This window comes from Aulonocara stuartgranti, assembly GCF_965226115.1.
Source record: "Aulonocara stuartgranti genome assembly, chromosome: 4".
NCBI classification, from domain to species: Eukaryota; Metazoa; Chordata; class Actinopteri; order Cichliformes; family Cichlidae; genus Aulonocara; species Aulonocara stuartgranti.
In genome coordinates this window covers 14,133,350-14,149,379 of record NC_138942.1, presented here as the reverse complement: position 1 = coordinate 14,149,379, position 16,030 = coordinate 14,133,350, and the positions used below count along the sequence as shown (strand labels likewise).

Here is a 16,030-nt window from a genome sequence, read left to right as displayed (position 1 = left end):
AGAATTAAATGAGTGCACAAATCCCTCATCTCCATAAACACACATTAGGAAATAAGCCGTAGCCACCTTGTAACAATATTGAAACACAAGTCAGCGAGGTAGCGTATTAATAAAAATAAAGTCCGGTTATTACAACACCAAACGTGCTTAATTTTAGTGGGTATTGAGACCACTCACACATGCTTTGTGCAGTGTACTATAGTGGACTGAGCCAATGTGAGGTTCATGAGGGGGAGTTCAACTTTCAAAATAAATTATCTTCCAGTCTACATTTAAACTAATAGCTTTCATTGGGTTTAATAATATTTAACATGAAATAGTTATAATTTAAAGTGATAGCTTGATGATTGCAATGAGCGGTGCTATACCCCTTTAATTTCCACCCATGATTGCACTGACATGACCACATGTCAGTGCATGTCAGTGCAATGGACCCTCTCCCTCTCCAGGGAGGGAGAGGGTCCAATCAAATTTCCCCTTTAGCCACACCTCTGGATACCTTTGATATCTAAGTCCCAAACTCTTCATAAACAACCTCTGTGTTTACCTGCTCATTCATGCTGTGACAAAGGTCAGTTTTAAAAGACTGCACCAAATGATTTTTGAACATATTCTTTATTTAGTTTCAACACAACTATACGCAATCTCATCTCATCTCATTAGATAACTATTTCACTTTAATTTAACTAAACAGGAGCTGGGAGAACATATATATCCCAAAATACAGGAATGGTAACATTCACAAAACAAAGAAAAGTGAAATAAAACACCAATAGAACAGGCAATGTAACCAATTCAGATATTTTAAAGGAAAAAATAGCTTTTAAGAAATCAGCATTAATAAACAGCAGTAACACAGCTCTCACTTGATATCTGCTACCATGATACTTAATGCAAGGTGTTTATTTTGCTCACACATACTAATACAGACTATAAGCTTTCACATGTATATCTGATGTGTTTGGTTTCATAGCTCAGAGATGGTGAGTTTTTTTCTTCTTCTTCAGTCTTCTGAGCAACATCTAGTCATAATGTATTCCTGGAGTCATCTCTCTATTATTGTCCTGCTATAAATGTTTCTATGCAACCAATACCAACTGGTCACTGTTGCTATAGAAATATAGGACACTAGAGGTGCTCCATGTCTTTCAATGCTAATAAGAAGTTACAATCCTGTTAACATATGCAGCAATAGTGCAGAGAGAGTGCCAGGCTGGATATGGAATTTGGTTAGTTATGGATGGGGTGTGACTAAGTGTGTGTGTGTGTGCACTTCTGCATATCATGTAAACACTCACACAAAGAAGTACATATTGAACTCGGCATGCTTAAGGCAGTAGTAACACGTATTTTACCTCTTGTTTGCTAGAGAGTGCTAGCTGACATGTTCACATCAACACATGGGCAGTCACGATTCTTCATGAATTAATTAAAATCTATCAGTAGCTTTGATGCTTTTGAAGAAACCTCCACATCTAATATAAATGTTTCATAAACACAAAGATAGTAATCCGACTATAGGAACAGAGAGGTCACGGGCTGCCAGAAGGAACTGTGGACTCCTGGAGCAGCACAGTGACGATTTAAAAAGGAACACCACAGCCTCTTTAGGATAAGTGTTCTAGCCCTTCACAAATTCACAACACGCAGACACAAAGTGTTAGAAACCACACTCAAAATGTAGCCCCAAGACGCCACGGGGGACGATGGGTCAGAGTCAAAGGATACAAAGTGTTAACTAATAATATGTGATGTGGAAGCTCAGCCTCCAGATACAGGAACTGATTTAAGATATAGATCAAGTCATCTGTACCCTTTGATGCGCACTGCAGTTCCTGGGAAACCGGTGGACAGAAAAAATTGCAGTAAAATAACTATAAATAAGAAATTATCTTAACAGGTTTCAGGTTTGGAAAAAACATAATAAAAAGACTCTGGATTCATTCTTGATCATTTAGAAACAGCTCCCCCAAATTTAAGCTAATTGGTAATTATTACTTTGCAAACAATGACAGCAAGATTATTATATGGTAGATGTCGTTAAATAATAAGCAGTGTTGTGAAAAATCCAGTAAAACAGGAAGGTAACATTGCTCTATTTAATACCACCATGGTACTACAACCCTACGAAATGTCTATACATCTTAGCAGCACTTTGGTTAGAGGCTTGCTTGATAAACTGTCAAGCCAGTACCCTTTAATGGGACCTAAATTATATATGTACATAGTGTAATGCAGGGAAAAAGTGACACAGGACTAAATATTTGGTGGCCTACTGAACATTCATATTTACATGAGATACATTTGTCTTCCAAGGAAAATCACTCACAAAAATAAGAAAAAAGTAGCTATTTACAGAACATAACGACACACAACAGCAGTGACATTCGTTATGTTCTACAGCTGTTTTGTACAAGACAGGATTGAGAGATTCATATATTTATATACATTTTCTGACTTTCTTTAAATACAGTTTCTATTTTGTTTACTGTCAAAATACTTCCCGAAAAGAAGCAAATAATCTGCAGTTACACAATATCTTGAGCACACTGTTCTCTTGTTATTTTCAGCCAATACAAAAATGTGTAAACTTGGCACAGCCTCTCTGCTATAAACTCTGTACATAGTGCTGGGTCTCTACTACACTGGTTAATTGGGCACATTTGCAATTGGGTGTTGACGTCTGTTTAGTTACTTCAGAGTTAATACACTCGGGACTGAGGAGATTAAATTTGCATTTCATCCACAGCCTAAAGACAGCATTTATGAATTTGTGTTATTATGTTATAATAGATTTGCTTAGAACCTGATAATACATCAAGAGGGACACTGCAGTTTGGCATGCCTTTGATTTTTCCTCTGTGTTGGTTTTTAATAAGTTTAATATTTAATAATGTTCTTCCTGATGAAACCTTAGAGAGATTGGTAACTGATGACTGTTTCTGAGAGTGTGTACATGAGTCCAATCAGCCGCCCCTCAGATGCTTGTCTGCAGGTCCCCATTGAGGAGAGTACTCTGGGTCTCCGTCGGGTCATTCATCATGCGAGATTTGTCCTGTCGGCTATCACTTCGATCAACCTCGTCCAGCCCTCCCACATTTTTAAGACACAGGACATTTTGGAAACTCTTCTTGAAGTTCTCTGATAAGAAGGCATAAAGGATGGGGTTAGCACAGCTGTTGGCATATCCTAGAACCACCACGAATGCAAAGGTACTTCTCAGAATCGGGGTGGTGCTGATGGTGCCCGTCACTGATGTGACGTTGAAAACGTAGAAAGGCAGCCAGCAGAAAACAAACACTGCCACCACGATGGACACCATCCGGGTGACTTTCCTCTCTGAGCGCTTCCTCTTGGAGGAGCCCACACGGATGCCCGAGGACTTCACCTTGATGATGATGCACAGGTAGCAAAGGCAGATGACCATGAGGGGCAGGAAGAAGCCTAGAATGAATGTGTAGAACATGAATGCTGTGTAGTAAGCCTCTTGAGGTTCAGGCCATACGATGGTGCAGAAGCAGCCATCATGCTTTGTAATTACACCACTGTAAATAACAATTGGCAGGTTAACCATCAGCGACACCCCCCACACTGCCAGATTGATAGTCTTGGCCATGCGTGGCTTCCTCCACTTTGTGGATTTAATGGGATGCACCACAGCCAAGTAGCGGTCAATACTCATGACCATCAGGCAGAAGATAGAAGTGAACTGGTTGAGGGAGTCGACGGTCATCACAACCCTGCATAGCACAGGCCCAAAAGGCCAGTGGACCAGGGCCAACTGGATGGCAATGAACGGCAGGCCAAGCATGAAGAGCACGTCAGCCACCGCCAAGTTGAGGATGTAGATGTTAGTAACTGTCTTCATCTTGGCGTAGCGCAGAATGACATAGATGACGAGAGCGTTTCCACACAGCCCCATAGCACAAACCAGAAAGTACATGCAGGTGATGACCACCGTGCTGGTTCTGTTGAAGCTGTGGTCTGTGTAGTTCCCGTGGGGGATGGACTCATTGTCCTGCATGAAGCTGTCGTACATGAGGTGCTCCGACAGGTTCGGAGGGGATGACGGGAAGATCCACGAGTCCATGACACCTCAGTCTCTCTGTGTCGCACTGATTATGACATCCCACCTGGACACAAGCACAAGAGAAGCTATGTTGCGGACAGATGATATGAGTGGCTATTATATGGCAGAAAACTGTCCACATGCGAGCACACGCTGTAGCAATAAGAAAATTTGTATTTTTTCCACACGTATGGCCAGCAGTTTATATAGGGAATCTAATAGTCTACACCGTGATTATCTGTATCTCTGTTGAGAACAGACCTGAATAACAGCATGTCTTAGGAGGAATATCTTCTCATACAGAAGCTTAGATGCTGCTTTCTACCTGAGGTTAGACCTTTGCGCATTTATTCGGTCAGGCTTACTGCTACCGAGGGAAATCACTCCACACCCCCTAAAGCCATGAGCTCTCCCGGGGGAAATTCTTTCATTTCACACGCTGCAAAACGATCAGCTGTGACAAGCCACCTTGGATTGGTTGTTGACACATTTCCCCCCCACCCCCCAATTTATTAGGGGGAAAGCATGGATGTAAATTTATCTCAGCTTAAGTAATTGAATGGGGGGAATCACGGCACTGCCAATAGCCTTGTTGCAGTGAGACTGAAGTGCTTTTCACTGCCAGTACACAGGAGGCAAACGTGGTCTGACAACTTAGTTTGAAGCCAAAAAGATAAGAGGTTTTATTATGCCAGTGCATCATTTTCTCCATAGCAGCAGGAAAGGTTGGACTCTGCCTGCAGTCTTGTATTTTGGTAAACAGCCGACCACATGTTACTGTTGTTCGGGTGCTTACACTGTTGTATTACCTATCACTTGGAAACTGGAAAAAGCACATTCCCATCGCAAAGAATAAACAAGATTAGTGATTAGTTCTATAGAGGCAGAGCACAGACACGATTAACATGGTGCCCAAAGCACTTGTGTAGATGAAAAATGAATCACCACCTAAACACTGCAGGTGTCTGGTATATTGTGGAAAAAATGCTGTGTTTGAGGTACTGTGCAAACTGAGCAACAGGTATTCTCTATCTCTCCCTATAAAAATATACAGCCAAGAGCCAGCACAGGAAGAAAGGAGTCAGGAATGCAGTTTGCTTCCAGCAAAGATGGTAAAAAGAGTATTTTGTAGCTAAAAGCCTTCAGGAACCTGTTTTTGTTTTTTTTAGCAGAAGACAAGACTATGACACAAATCTGGTTCAGAAAAGACAAACTGAAAGAGTGAGGTTAAGTCATTCATTAACAATATTAGGAAACTCTGTATACAAACAGGATAGGATATTGTTTGGTTATGTGTGTTGTGAAATTGCGCCTGTGTAAACAGTTAACAAAATTACCACAGCCCACGGAAAACGGGCGAGACATTTCTTTGGCTCAAGCACATTCAATTTCCCGTTTTTAATTCATTAATCCGTAAATCTGACTTCTCCTTTATTTTCGTACATTTTTTAACACATCCCTATCAGTTGCTCTTGGAAGTTATTATCTTACCTGTAACTGGGCTTTTTTTTTCAGCATTCACAGAACACACCGCTTCTGTGTGGGTTCAAGTGTTTTAAGTGTCCACGGCAGGTTCATCTTTAAATATTCCCCAAGTTTGTCTCATGGGCGAGATGGAAAACCACTGCGTGATGCAAAATTTCGTTTTGCATTAAATCCGTACTGTATTGTGTGTTACGCAGCAAGAGAAAAGGAGACGGATGCCCTCGTGGTGTGGCGCGCGCAGTAACTGTCTCCGGCAGGCGGTCGCGGGGATGTTTAAGCAGTGCCGGGGAGGTGCTGAAGAGACTCACCTCTGAACGAAGAGGGACCGTCTACAATGATGCAGATAGCCAATCCCACATAAGATGGAGCTGATCTGCATGAAGCATGCTATAATTTAACGACTCTGGTGGCGAACGCCCTGCGCCACTGTGGATAGGATAGTTCTGGGATGTGACAATAAAGTTGACACCAAGACTTAAAGGAGGTCAGTTCATACCAGCTTATCATCCAGTTATCATTTGACTTTAACATTTTGGTTACAGGATCGAGGCACGAGTTCTTTTTCATGAAAAAGGTTATTTACTTATTTACTAAAGTTTATTTACCCGATCTACATTTTTTTTTTAATTTCAATTTTATGTAATTTCTGGGTAAAATATGTCAGAACGCATTTCCTTAAAGTCAGACTAGGATTGGCTAGGGTACGGTGGCCCCTAGAGACAAAACACGTACAAACTCCAAAACACATTTCTAGCTTGAACTGAACTTCCAAAACAGAACTACTAGATCACTTAAATTACACAATTGAAAGCATGAAAGCATATGTGTATTGCATAAATACACAAACATTCATATATATTCAAATAATTTAAAAAAAAGTTCATTTACCTGTTACTACCACACACTAAATCCAGTCGTTGGTACTTGCTGGCTTGTGTAGCCACTAGGTAACAAAAGCTCAACACTGCACCTAGCATTCTGGAGCACTTCTGTTGTGTTTTGTACGTGTTTTGGAGTTTTTACATGTTTTGGAGTTTTTACTGCTTCGGGGTTTGTACGTGTTTTGAAGTTTGTACGTTCTTTGTCTGTAGGGGCCACCGTAAATATACTTTTATTTATTCACTCCACATAAAATGTAATAAATAAATCCATAAATTAATACAAATACAAAAAAATACAAAAACCAACTATTCACATTTCAACCTTTATCTATTTAAATTTTCAGCTTTTTCCTTGTACAAATTTAAAGTGAAACAACACAAAACACTGCAAACCAAAACACAATTAAATATAAATTAAAATATGAAAACAAAAAGAACATGCACATTCTCTGTCATATGGGCCTGCATGAATAAACTTTCTGAATCCTTTATCATCCGCAACTGAAAATAGTTGTGGATGATTACTATACCTTTCTAATGTGACGTTGTTGTCCCTGGCTCTTTCTCTCTCTCCCTCCCGCTTCCTGTGCTACTGAGTGTAACTACACCCCCCCCCCCCCCATCCCAGCATAAAGCACAAGGCTCGCATGCGGAGTGAAGCGGCAAAAAAGTGCGAGAGAGAGGGTGAGAGAAAAAAAAAAAAGAACAAAACCCACAGCTCGCGATAAGGAGCCGGCTCACGTTGTTCAAGTCAAAGACCCGGCTCTAAGAGCCGTTTCGTTCGCGACCGACACATCACTATTGCAGAGTGCTTCACTTCACATCTGTAATACCCAAGCATTGGTTTTGAAGTTTTTTGATGTTCTTCAGCAGCTCTGCATGATGGGAGAGGGACAAATCCAGCATCCCAAACATACTCGTCAACCTGCGGGTGACAGTTCACAAGCCAATCAAATCATCCATCGCATTATGAGTGAGTCTTCTGCACAGTTAGAACACAGTATTAATGTTTCAGAAAATCATATTCTAATTGCAATTATATAGTCTATAAAAATTCAATGTTTAGTTTGTATAAAGTGGTTAAAGAGACATATATAATGATTTTTTTCCATCTTGCTGATAGTGACAGAGAAAGAGTACGGAGCCCCGCAAGGGACATGGCAAAACTTTTGCGAGATCCCGAGTTAGTTTTGCGAGATCTCGCAAAAGTTCATTGTAATTTTTTTTTCTCCCATGTCCCTTGCGGGGCTCCGTAAAAGAGAGACACACTTTTATCACTTTTATTTTTAAGCATTTTGTTTGTTAGTTGTGTTTTTAAGCACTTGTACCTTGTATCAATGGTACTGCAACCTCTGGTAAATGGTACGGTACTTGCTGTAATCTGCATGGGGTCAAAAGAAGAGCAAATGATACCCTGTAAGTAACAGGCTGGCATGAAAATTTGGGGGCATTATTCAATATGATAGCATAATACTAAGGTGCCACTTTCTTTGCAAATGGATGAATGTGGGTTTTTTGCCACAAAAGCCATGACTAGTAAGCTGACAGACCTGCACTTTCTGTCCTAACACTACTTGTATTACTCATGACACATGAAACAACAACCAATCTGGAAGATGTCAGACCACATCGGGTTTAAAATTGGACTTAATCTACTGTGTCTGCCTTGTTTTTCTTTTTCGTTTAAGAAAAGAACTTAGGGAAGTGCAATGTTTGTAACATTATTTTCAGATTTAGGGTGGCCGTTAATGGCTTAAAAGCATACTTTGTTTTTACATAAATAGCAGTTCAGGGAAAATCTAGTACTGGGTGCACTTCATCGTCAATGCCTGTCTGCTAATCCTGCATTTAAAATTCGCATGAGTCCATTAAGCAGTTATTGATTGGATATTAGGCTTTCTTTTTTCTTCTTTTTGTGAAAGCCAGGAAACAAGCACATGTTGACTGTCCAGAAGAAAGACAAGGAAAAGGAAAAGGTCATGGGGGAATTTAAACTGTAATTTATTAGTAGGTACCTTGCCGTGACAAAGAATCAATGACCCATCAACTTGGTTTTGTGTACAATGCAATATAGTTAAATTAAAGTGATCTATTAACTTTTCTGTATGATTTTAACATTGATATTGTAGGTAAAGCTGTGTTGTCATTGAAACCTTGGCATTAGACAAGTGTCTTGGGATGTTATGGCAACTGAAGGAAAAAAAAAGATTTTTTCATGAGGCCTTTAGGCACTAACACTTATTACGGGTATTCCCTCTGCGAAAAATGCATGGCAGTACATAATAGCACTGAACGATGTGCAGAATGAAATCCTGACTTGGCTTTGCTGGGTAGTTCAGGTCTTTATTTGCTTTCTAATTACTGAGGCATGATGAAGTACCTCTCTGGTCCAGGCCCTGAACTGAAAACATTGATTATACATCGTACCATGGTGAATTGACAAGCAATTAGAAGCCCGAGGCAGCTGTAAAATATTTAATGAATACTACTGATGCTTTTGGCAATTATGTAATGACTGTACCACCAGTGACAAAAACTAAACAGGTGTTTTTGGAACCTGTTTATATAATAAGTTAGCAAACGTGGAGGAAATTAGGCTTCATTCAGAGACTGTTGACATATTTTGTCCTTTTTCTGTCTTTAGTGTTTTGTCACTTATAGTGCTGCAAATTGTAAAAGAAAAAAAAGGTTACTACTGGACTGTGTAAAAGTCTGGCGCCACCTCTCATTCCTATATTTTGCTAGAAAAATGGGAAATATGGGCAGAAATTTATTGCAACACCTGCAAACATACATGGAAATACAGTATATAAGCCAAAAACAGTCTAATGAATGAATTTAATGAAGCCACCTTTATTGTTCACCACAGCCTGAACTCTCTTAGACCAGTTTTCTTGTCATTTTCAGGAATAGTTCTCCTGCCTTCTTGGGAGACATTGAATGTTGGCTACCTTTTGTTGGACTCTGGGGAGGCCAGTCCACGAATGATGGTGTTCTACTGTGTGATTTTCTATCCAGATATGCTTCTGCTGCATTGTCCAGATTTTTTCCAGATAATATTGCTTTTTGGACCAAAATCTCAAGATATTTTTTATGATATGTTCATAATTCCATTGATTTTAGGCTTCTTGAAAAAATGAAATACATTTTGTGAGGTTTTTTTTTGATAAAGTTTCTGTGTTTACATGTTTTGGATCTTTAAGTGTTAAGTTGCTTAAAAAACAACATTCCCCTAAAAATAGTCAGATACAAGGTTTAGACTGGCAATGAATAAAAAAGACGCCAATGCCCAAAGAGATCTTTGAAAGACATTTATAACCTGCTAAAATTATTTTTAACTGATTTTAAAGCATTAAATAAAAAGGACTAAATTAATTTCTCAGACATTCATGAACAACTTTGCAACACACAACTGTGTATGGAACAAAACTAATTAGATGAGTTATTTATTTATCAAACCAAAGACTTTGTGTTTAAGGCATTATAAGTCTTTTCTGTGACTAAGGCACTCTCAGCCATACGCCTTGCCCGGTCTGTGCCAACGGCTCTATCAGTAGTCTTAACACACTGCGATTTATTTACAGAAAATGACTCTGCCTGCTGCAACAAACTAACTCCTGTGAGACAGTTGTGGTGACTAAGGTGATTCTGAAGGATAATGATCTGCTTCATGTTGCTCCACATAGTCTATTACAACAAACTGAGCACTAAGAAATACAGACGTTACCTTGAAACACACCTGTTGGGACATTTAGAACACAGTAGTCGGATTTGAGCACCAAGGTTCACAGTTGACATTGGAAGGCTTCAATCATATTGAGTATACTTTTTCAGCTGTATCCAGAGTGGTTTCAGTGGGATCTCACTGTCCCCATCTTCATTTGTTAAAGAGTATTTAACACAGATAAGATTTGGTATTAGATGCCGTGACTGTTAATAAAAACTGAGACAAACCTCTGATTGCTATTCAGCTGAATTTTGCTGTCAGAGGTATCTTTTATTTTGCTGGCATGATGTCACCGGACTGTTCATCTTTGTAGCAGGAAGCACAGGTTGTAATCAAGCTGGGAATAAACAGTGTGGGTTGATGCGCTCCACAAAATGATGGATGATTAGGAATCATTTAAAAGTCAGCGCAAATCACTGCGCTTGACAGACGTTTTAAGTGCCAGCCATTTCCCATAATAGCTGTACCAATGACATTTGACAAAACGCGATGTAAAATCCAAATTAATTACTATGTAATTCCTCTTGTATAATTCATTTATGAATGCTTTTTGTGATTGAAATAGCTGGTTAAGTTGAAATGATCAGTTCCTGATGTGGCTGTAAATGTGCTTTTAGAGCTTTGTCAAAGGATGTTATCTGGCATGCAAACCAGTCACTGCTCTCTTTTCTGTTGATGGAACAGAGCTAAAGAACTGCTTGTTTCAGAGCTGTGTAGTGCGATTGATTATCTTTGCTGGAGACTGTTCCACTGGATTTTTAGTGCTCTCAGGTTCAGTCCAGAATTTTCTTTAATTGCTTTCTTATGAGTTACAGATAGCATACCTTTTTCCATCTTATCCATTTGCACACAAATACCAAACACAATTAAGGATGTCATTTGTGTAACATGATAAAAACTAAAAAAAGAGCTAAAGCTAACGTTTGTGACTATTGTTTATTGTGCAGGGTAATCTTCTCCATAGTCACATTGTTCAGTCAACACCATGTGAGACTGTCAATACCCAATATCAATGATCTGGAAGGAGGGCTGTTGCTACAATGTTTCCCTTCGGTCGATTGCTTTGGAGCATGGCAGCTGTGATGGTACTAGCAGGGGACTTTGTACCACTGTCACCACATTCATGTGGCCTTACTTTCACATGTTTGATGTAAGTGTCCTTCCATCTTTGGCTCTAGAGTGATAAATACAGAAGGTTTTATTGCACTCACTGTCACCGTCATTAATTCAAGTAATGTTTTCTACATCTGTCTCTCTTCCTTTTCACACCTTGCCCTCCTTAGATAAGGAGTAGACCCTATTTCACTGACACACACACAAGGAGAAAGACACGGGAAAGGAGCCAGCTCACAACCTTTAGAAGTACAGTGGTACATCGTGCTGATATGGGACCAGGCCCCCTTTTACTTTCAGAACTGCTTTAATTCTTCATGGCATATATTCAACAAGAGGCTGTAAACATGGAGCCATGTTTTCAAGTTGTTTACAGCTAAAATCTGACCCTATCATCTGAATGTCGAAGCAGAAACTGAGACAATGTTTTTCTAACCTTCTTTATTCACTGTGACTGTGTGAAATGTAAACTTACTTTAAAAAAAAAGATGTTTAAAGTTCAAAAAACACAGAATGCTGGAAAGCAGAACCAGAGCCATGACACTGAAATGCGTTAGCAATGCATTTTAAACAAGAAAAGATTGTCTGTAAACTCCAGAGATGCTTGTGTGGGAAGTAAATCATCAGTTTCTGAAATACTCAGACTAGCCCAACAAAGATTGAAAAATTCAGAGTCATTTAAATTTTCTTTGAATTCTGATGCTTGTTTTAAACGTAACAGTTTGTTTTGACCATGCCTACATGGCTAAATGCAGTAATTTGCTGCCATGGGCAGTTGACCCAAACACCTAATGAAGTTAGCGTTCCAAAATAAAGGCTGGATTCTTTATAGAGCACTGAAAGCTTGCTTAAAGACACATTTTCTTTTCATGTTCTGAGTATTTTCTGTTCCTCTCGAAGGTCCTTGGAATTGTTTTCTTCCACTTTTCAAACCAGTCTTCAGACAGAATTTTATGCCCTTCACAGCTGTAACTTTGTGACTCATATTCTCTTTCAAGTGTTGCCTGGTTGTGTGCTTACATGTTTGGGAAGCAGAAGAAACTTGCTGTGAGTTAAACGATAAAATGAAAACTAGAGGAAATATATTTTGAAATGATCAAATATAATTTTTAACTTCAGCAGGTAGTTATAGAGTCAAGCATTACACTTTTGTGGGCTTTATTTTAAACACAGAGGCGTTTAATGAATCTCTTGAGCCTTCCATCCACAAAAAGCCAGTTAACAGTTTTCAATCAATCTTGCAATCTTCTAATAAACCTTTTTTTTTTCGACACACTTTTCTGCTTCACAGCTGTGTGTGAGGGCAAAAGCTGAGAGATGGAGCACCTGGTGGTCGTGTGGTACTTTCTAATCTTATGAAACCAATTGGTTTTCACTCTACTTTTCAGAGCCCAGAGATGAGAGATAAAATAGCTCATGGAGGGAGACAGGTGTTGGATAAGATTTCTCAGGTAAGCTCTGTCTGAATAAGCTGTCAGTGCTGCTTTTGTTGCATTTCTGTGGCGCGCTGCTCAGTGTCTGACTTTCCCACTTTAAAATTATAATCGTAGCATCAGTGCTGCTTATTGCAGATAAACAGTGCCTCTTGATTTAAAATGTAGCTTTGATTTTTATTTCAGGTGTCATTTTCTGCCTGATTCCTGGGGCATTATGTGGTGTGCAAAGCTTCTATTAAGGGTTGAAAATTTCTGCTGTAACTGTGCTGTCCCATTTTTTGACATCTAAAGTAAAGTCTTTAACCCTTTAAATCCCAAACCATGAAATAATTGCCAGAAATGTCTAATTTATCTGGATATATTAGCTCATTTGTATCAACATTTTGTAATTCCAGCATTTTTTTTTTTTAATAAATTGCTTAAAAATGTATTCTTCAATTTCACCTCGGTTTTTTTGGAGTGAAAAAAAAAATAACACTGATTATGTAGATGTCTCAAAAACTCTCAAAAACGGACTTTAAAGGGTTTAAAAGTTCAGTCTGTTACTGGTTTGCTTTTGTTTTGCCTGTTCTTTCTCTAGTAAGTGTTGTGTAGCGTGCCATATTGATGATGGTGTGAAATGAAGTCATATAATTCCAAATACATTTTCTTCTTGTAATTATCTTGGGATTGTAACAGTAATTTCATGACTAAAACAACAGCTGCCATTATGTTATTTTCTTCTCAGATACATGACAGTTTAGGAGATGAGAACTAAATATTAATGAGTAAATACCAGATCGCTAATGTTGAAAACTGCTTGATATTTCAGGCCAACTTTATGAAAGAAATACATCTTAATCTCACATACAAACAACAGATAAATTGACAATTAGCTTTTACAACACTGTTCGCAATTTTCCCTAGTTTTATTAGAGAATCATTAGGTGCTCTATGGGATTGAGAGCTGGCGACTGTGGAGGCCATTTGAGTACAGTGAACTTACTCTCACATACAACATGTCGTGAGTTCGGAGATGCTCTTCTGCATACCCTGGTTGTAACAAGTGATTATTTGACTTACTGTTGCCTTCCTTTTAGCAAGAACTACTCTGATCTCTTGCATCAACAAGGCATTTTCACCCAGAGAATTACTGCTCGCGAGAAATTTTCTCTTTTTAAGACCATAATTTGTAAAACTCTAGAGATGGTTGTGTGGGAAAATCCCAGTAGATCAGCAGTTTCTGAAATGTTCAAACCAATGAGCTCCAACGAACAATTTAAATCACTTTTCTTTTCAATCCAACTTCTTCTTTTCAATTCAATCCTTTTCACAGAGCAGTTGGATAAATGTACACACAAATAAGATACAGCAACAAGTGACTGTATTAAAACTACTGACTCATAGAGCTTATATATATTTTGTTGAAGACAAGGGGAGCCTTCGCTTGAGATTGTGGGTTAGTTTTTCTTTTTTTGGACATGTGCATAATTGAGTGTGTTTTGATGAGTACTATCATCAGTGGGGGCTGTCTTGCACTTAATGTATTAGCTTTCAGCCTGGGGAAGGCCTAGGGTATCTGGCTGCAGCTCTGTTCTTCAGAGGAAGCGTAAACAGAATGCACAGCCATCTGCATATTACAGACTTCTTATCAACTGACCACAGAAACACCTGCTAGCATTTGGAGTTCTTTTACATAAATAATGTGTAAAAAACTAAACTTTTTTTCACACCACTCTTTGGGAGTTTGATTATTTCAACATGATCTGAAAACATTAAAAACACTGATGGTTAAAATAAAGTCCTATGCAGTGCAGTATTTAGCTGGGATACTCTTGGATTTGACATTTAAATTTCCGATTTCCCAAGGTTCTGGAGGGAGAGTGGAGAGGCATAGAATACAGGATTTGAAGTCCAGGGGTATAGTTTCTGCAGTCTGTAATGATTTGAGGTGCCATGTTATCTGCTGGTGCAACCCCATATCACAGCAAAGTGTGTAATAGACACAACAGTCCACTTTTTCCAGTTGACTCTTTGCCTCTCCAGGCAACATCATTTGTTTTTCATGCATTATATATGGAAAAAAGCTATAGAGACCATGTGTTTGAGTGTCGGTTAGTTGAGGTTGGACGTAAACTTTGGAGATTGCTGATGGCATGAGAGATCCTCCAAGCATTTTGAGGCACATGGCTGGTTGGATCTGTGTGTGAATGTGCTCCTGAGCCTCCTCAGCTTGGCAAAGGATAAGAGGGGTTGTTCATGAGTGCTTTCAGATTTCCTTTCATCCCTTTCTCTGTCACGGCCTACATACTGCCCAGTTCCATCCATGTCACAGAGCTGGCCTTCGTCATAAGCGTATTGACATCATAAGGCCCAAGGCCACCTCCCCAGCAAACCATAGAAAATACAACACTGACCACTGCAGATTGGAAAAACAACCACAGCAGACTGTGCATGTCTACATCAACTGGACATGGATAGTAGTTAATGTGGCCCAGTAGTCTCAGTTTTGCTCCAAGCTAGGTAGGCCAATCTTAAAGCATATCTTGCTTTATTGTACTATGAAATGCTAATTGATTATTTATAAAATATCAATAACCACCATTGCTCTTGTGCAGCTTCCCAAAGTCCCAGCATCCCAGTGCATGATGTGGATGACACTGTGCATCGGTTGAATGGTAATTGGTTGACAAGGGAAGGGAAGGACTTGTCTCTTCTCCTCAGCTGGCTGATGGACCAGCAACAGCACGAGCAAGAGTTACCCACAGACTGTCTCGATCTGACAAAAAACGTTCTCTGCAGGTAGACTGTGTCTGTATTTGCCTCATGGACTGCCAACTGACTGCCCACATGCTGCGTATGTGCTGCCCACGCGCTACTATCACTGAACCATAATTTCCTCATGAAATACGACCTGCTGGCTGTTCAAAAGAATGCAAGTTTAAGGCATTTCTGCATTGGCTTCACTTTTCTGATATTATATACAGAATTTGTACTATTCTGGTTTTCTATGAGGTGCAGTGTAAGTGAATCTTTCACTAGAGAGCAGGCAGGGTGCAGACTGTTTAACAATGCAGTGCAGTCTAACTGCTTTCTCTGTCTGGTATAGTTGGAAAAAGTTACAGTGACTGTGCGAACGCATCTTGACATTGTTGTTTAATTGCACTGTCAAGAACTGGTAAATGGGCTCCATCTCCACTCATGAGCAGTGCACTGGGTTGCTATGTATTGGCCTGTGACTGTGGAATTAATCATGTCACATGTGCAGAGCACTGATGGCATAATTTGAACAATGATGAAAACTCCAGTGGTAAATAGTATGGCCTCAATCCAGTGCTGA

The 16,030-nt window shown here is 39.4% G+C and overlaps 1 protein-coding gene and 1 long non-coding RNA gene across 4 annotated transcripts; one reads left to right on the top strand and one right to left on the bottom strand.

The window, feature by feature from the left end:
* Positions 1-694: 694 nt before the first annotated feature.
* LOC309704294 (somatostatin receptor type 2-like) lies at positions 695-6,013 on the bottom strand. 2 transcript variants are annotated; one of them, XM_082529362.1, is made up of 2 exons: positions 5,863-6,013; positions 695-4,133 (listed from the first exon to the last, which is right to left on the bottom strand). In XM_082529362.1, the coding sequence occupies exon 2, from the start codon at positions 4,088-4,090 to the stop codon at positions 2,978-2,980; it is 1,113 nt and encodes a 370-aa protein (XP_082385488.1). In that variant the 5' UTR covers positions 4,091-4,133; positions 5,863-6,013; the 3' UTR covers positions 695-2,977. The 2 variants fall into 2 exon arrangements, with proteins under 2 accessions (XP_082385488.1, XP_082385487.1); XM_082529361.1 differs by having other exon boundaries at positions 696-4,133; positions 5,561-6,011.
* Positions 5,954-12,773, top strand: LOC309704304. Of its 2 annotated transcripts, none has more exons than XR_014276188.1 (3): positions 5,954-6,038; positions 7,306-7,408; positions 12,664-12,773. It is a non-coding gene; the product is annotated as an uncharacterized lncRNA (long non-coding RNA). The 2 variants fall into 2 exon arrangements; XR_014276189.1 differs by lacking the exon at positions 12,664-12,773 and adding an exon at positions 11,110-11,121.
* The last annotated feature ends 3,257 nt before the right edge of the window (positions 12,774-16,030 follow it).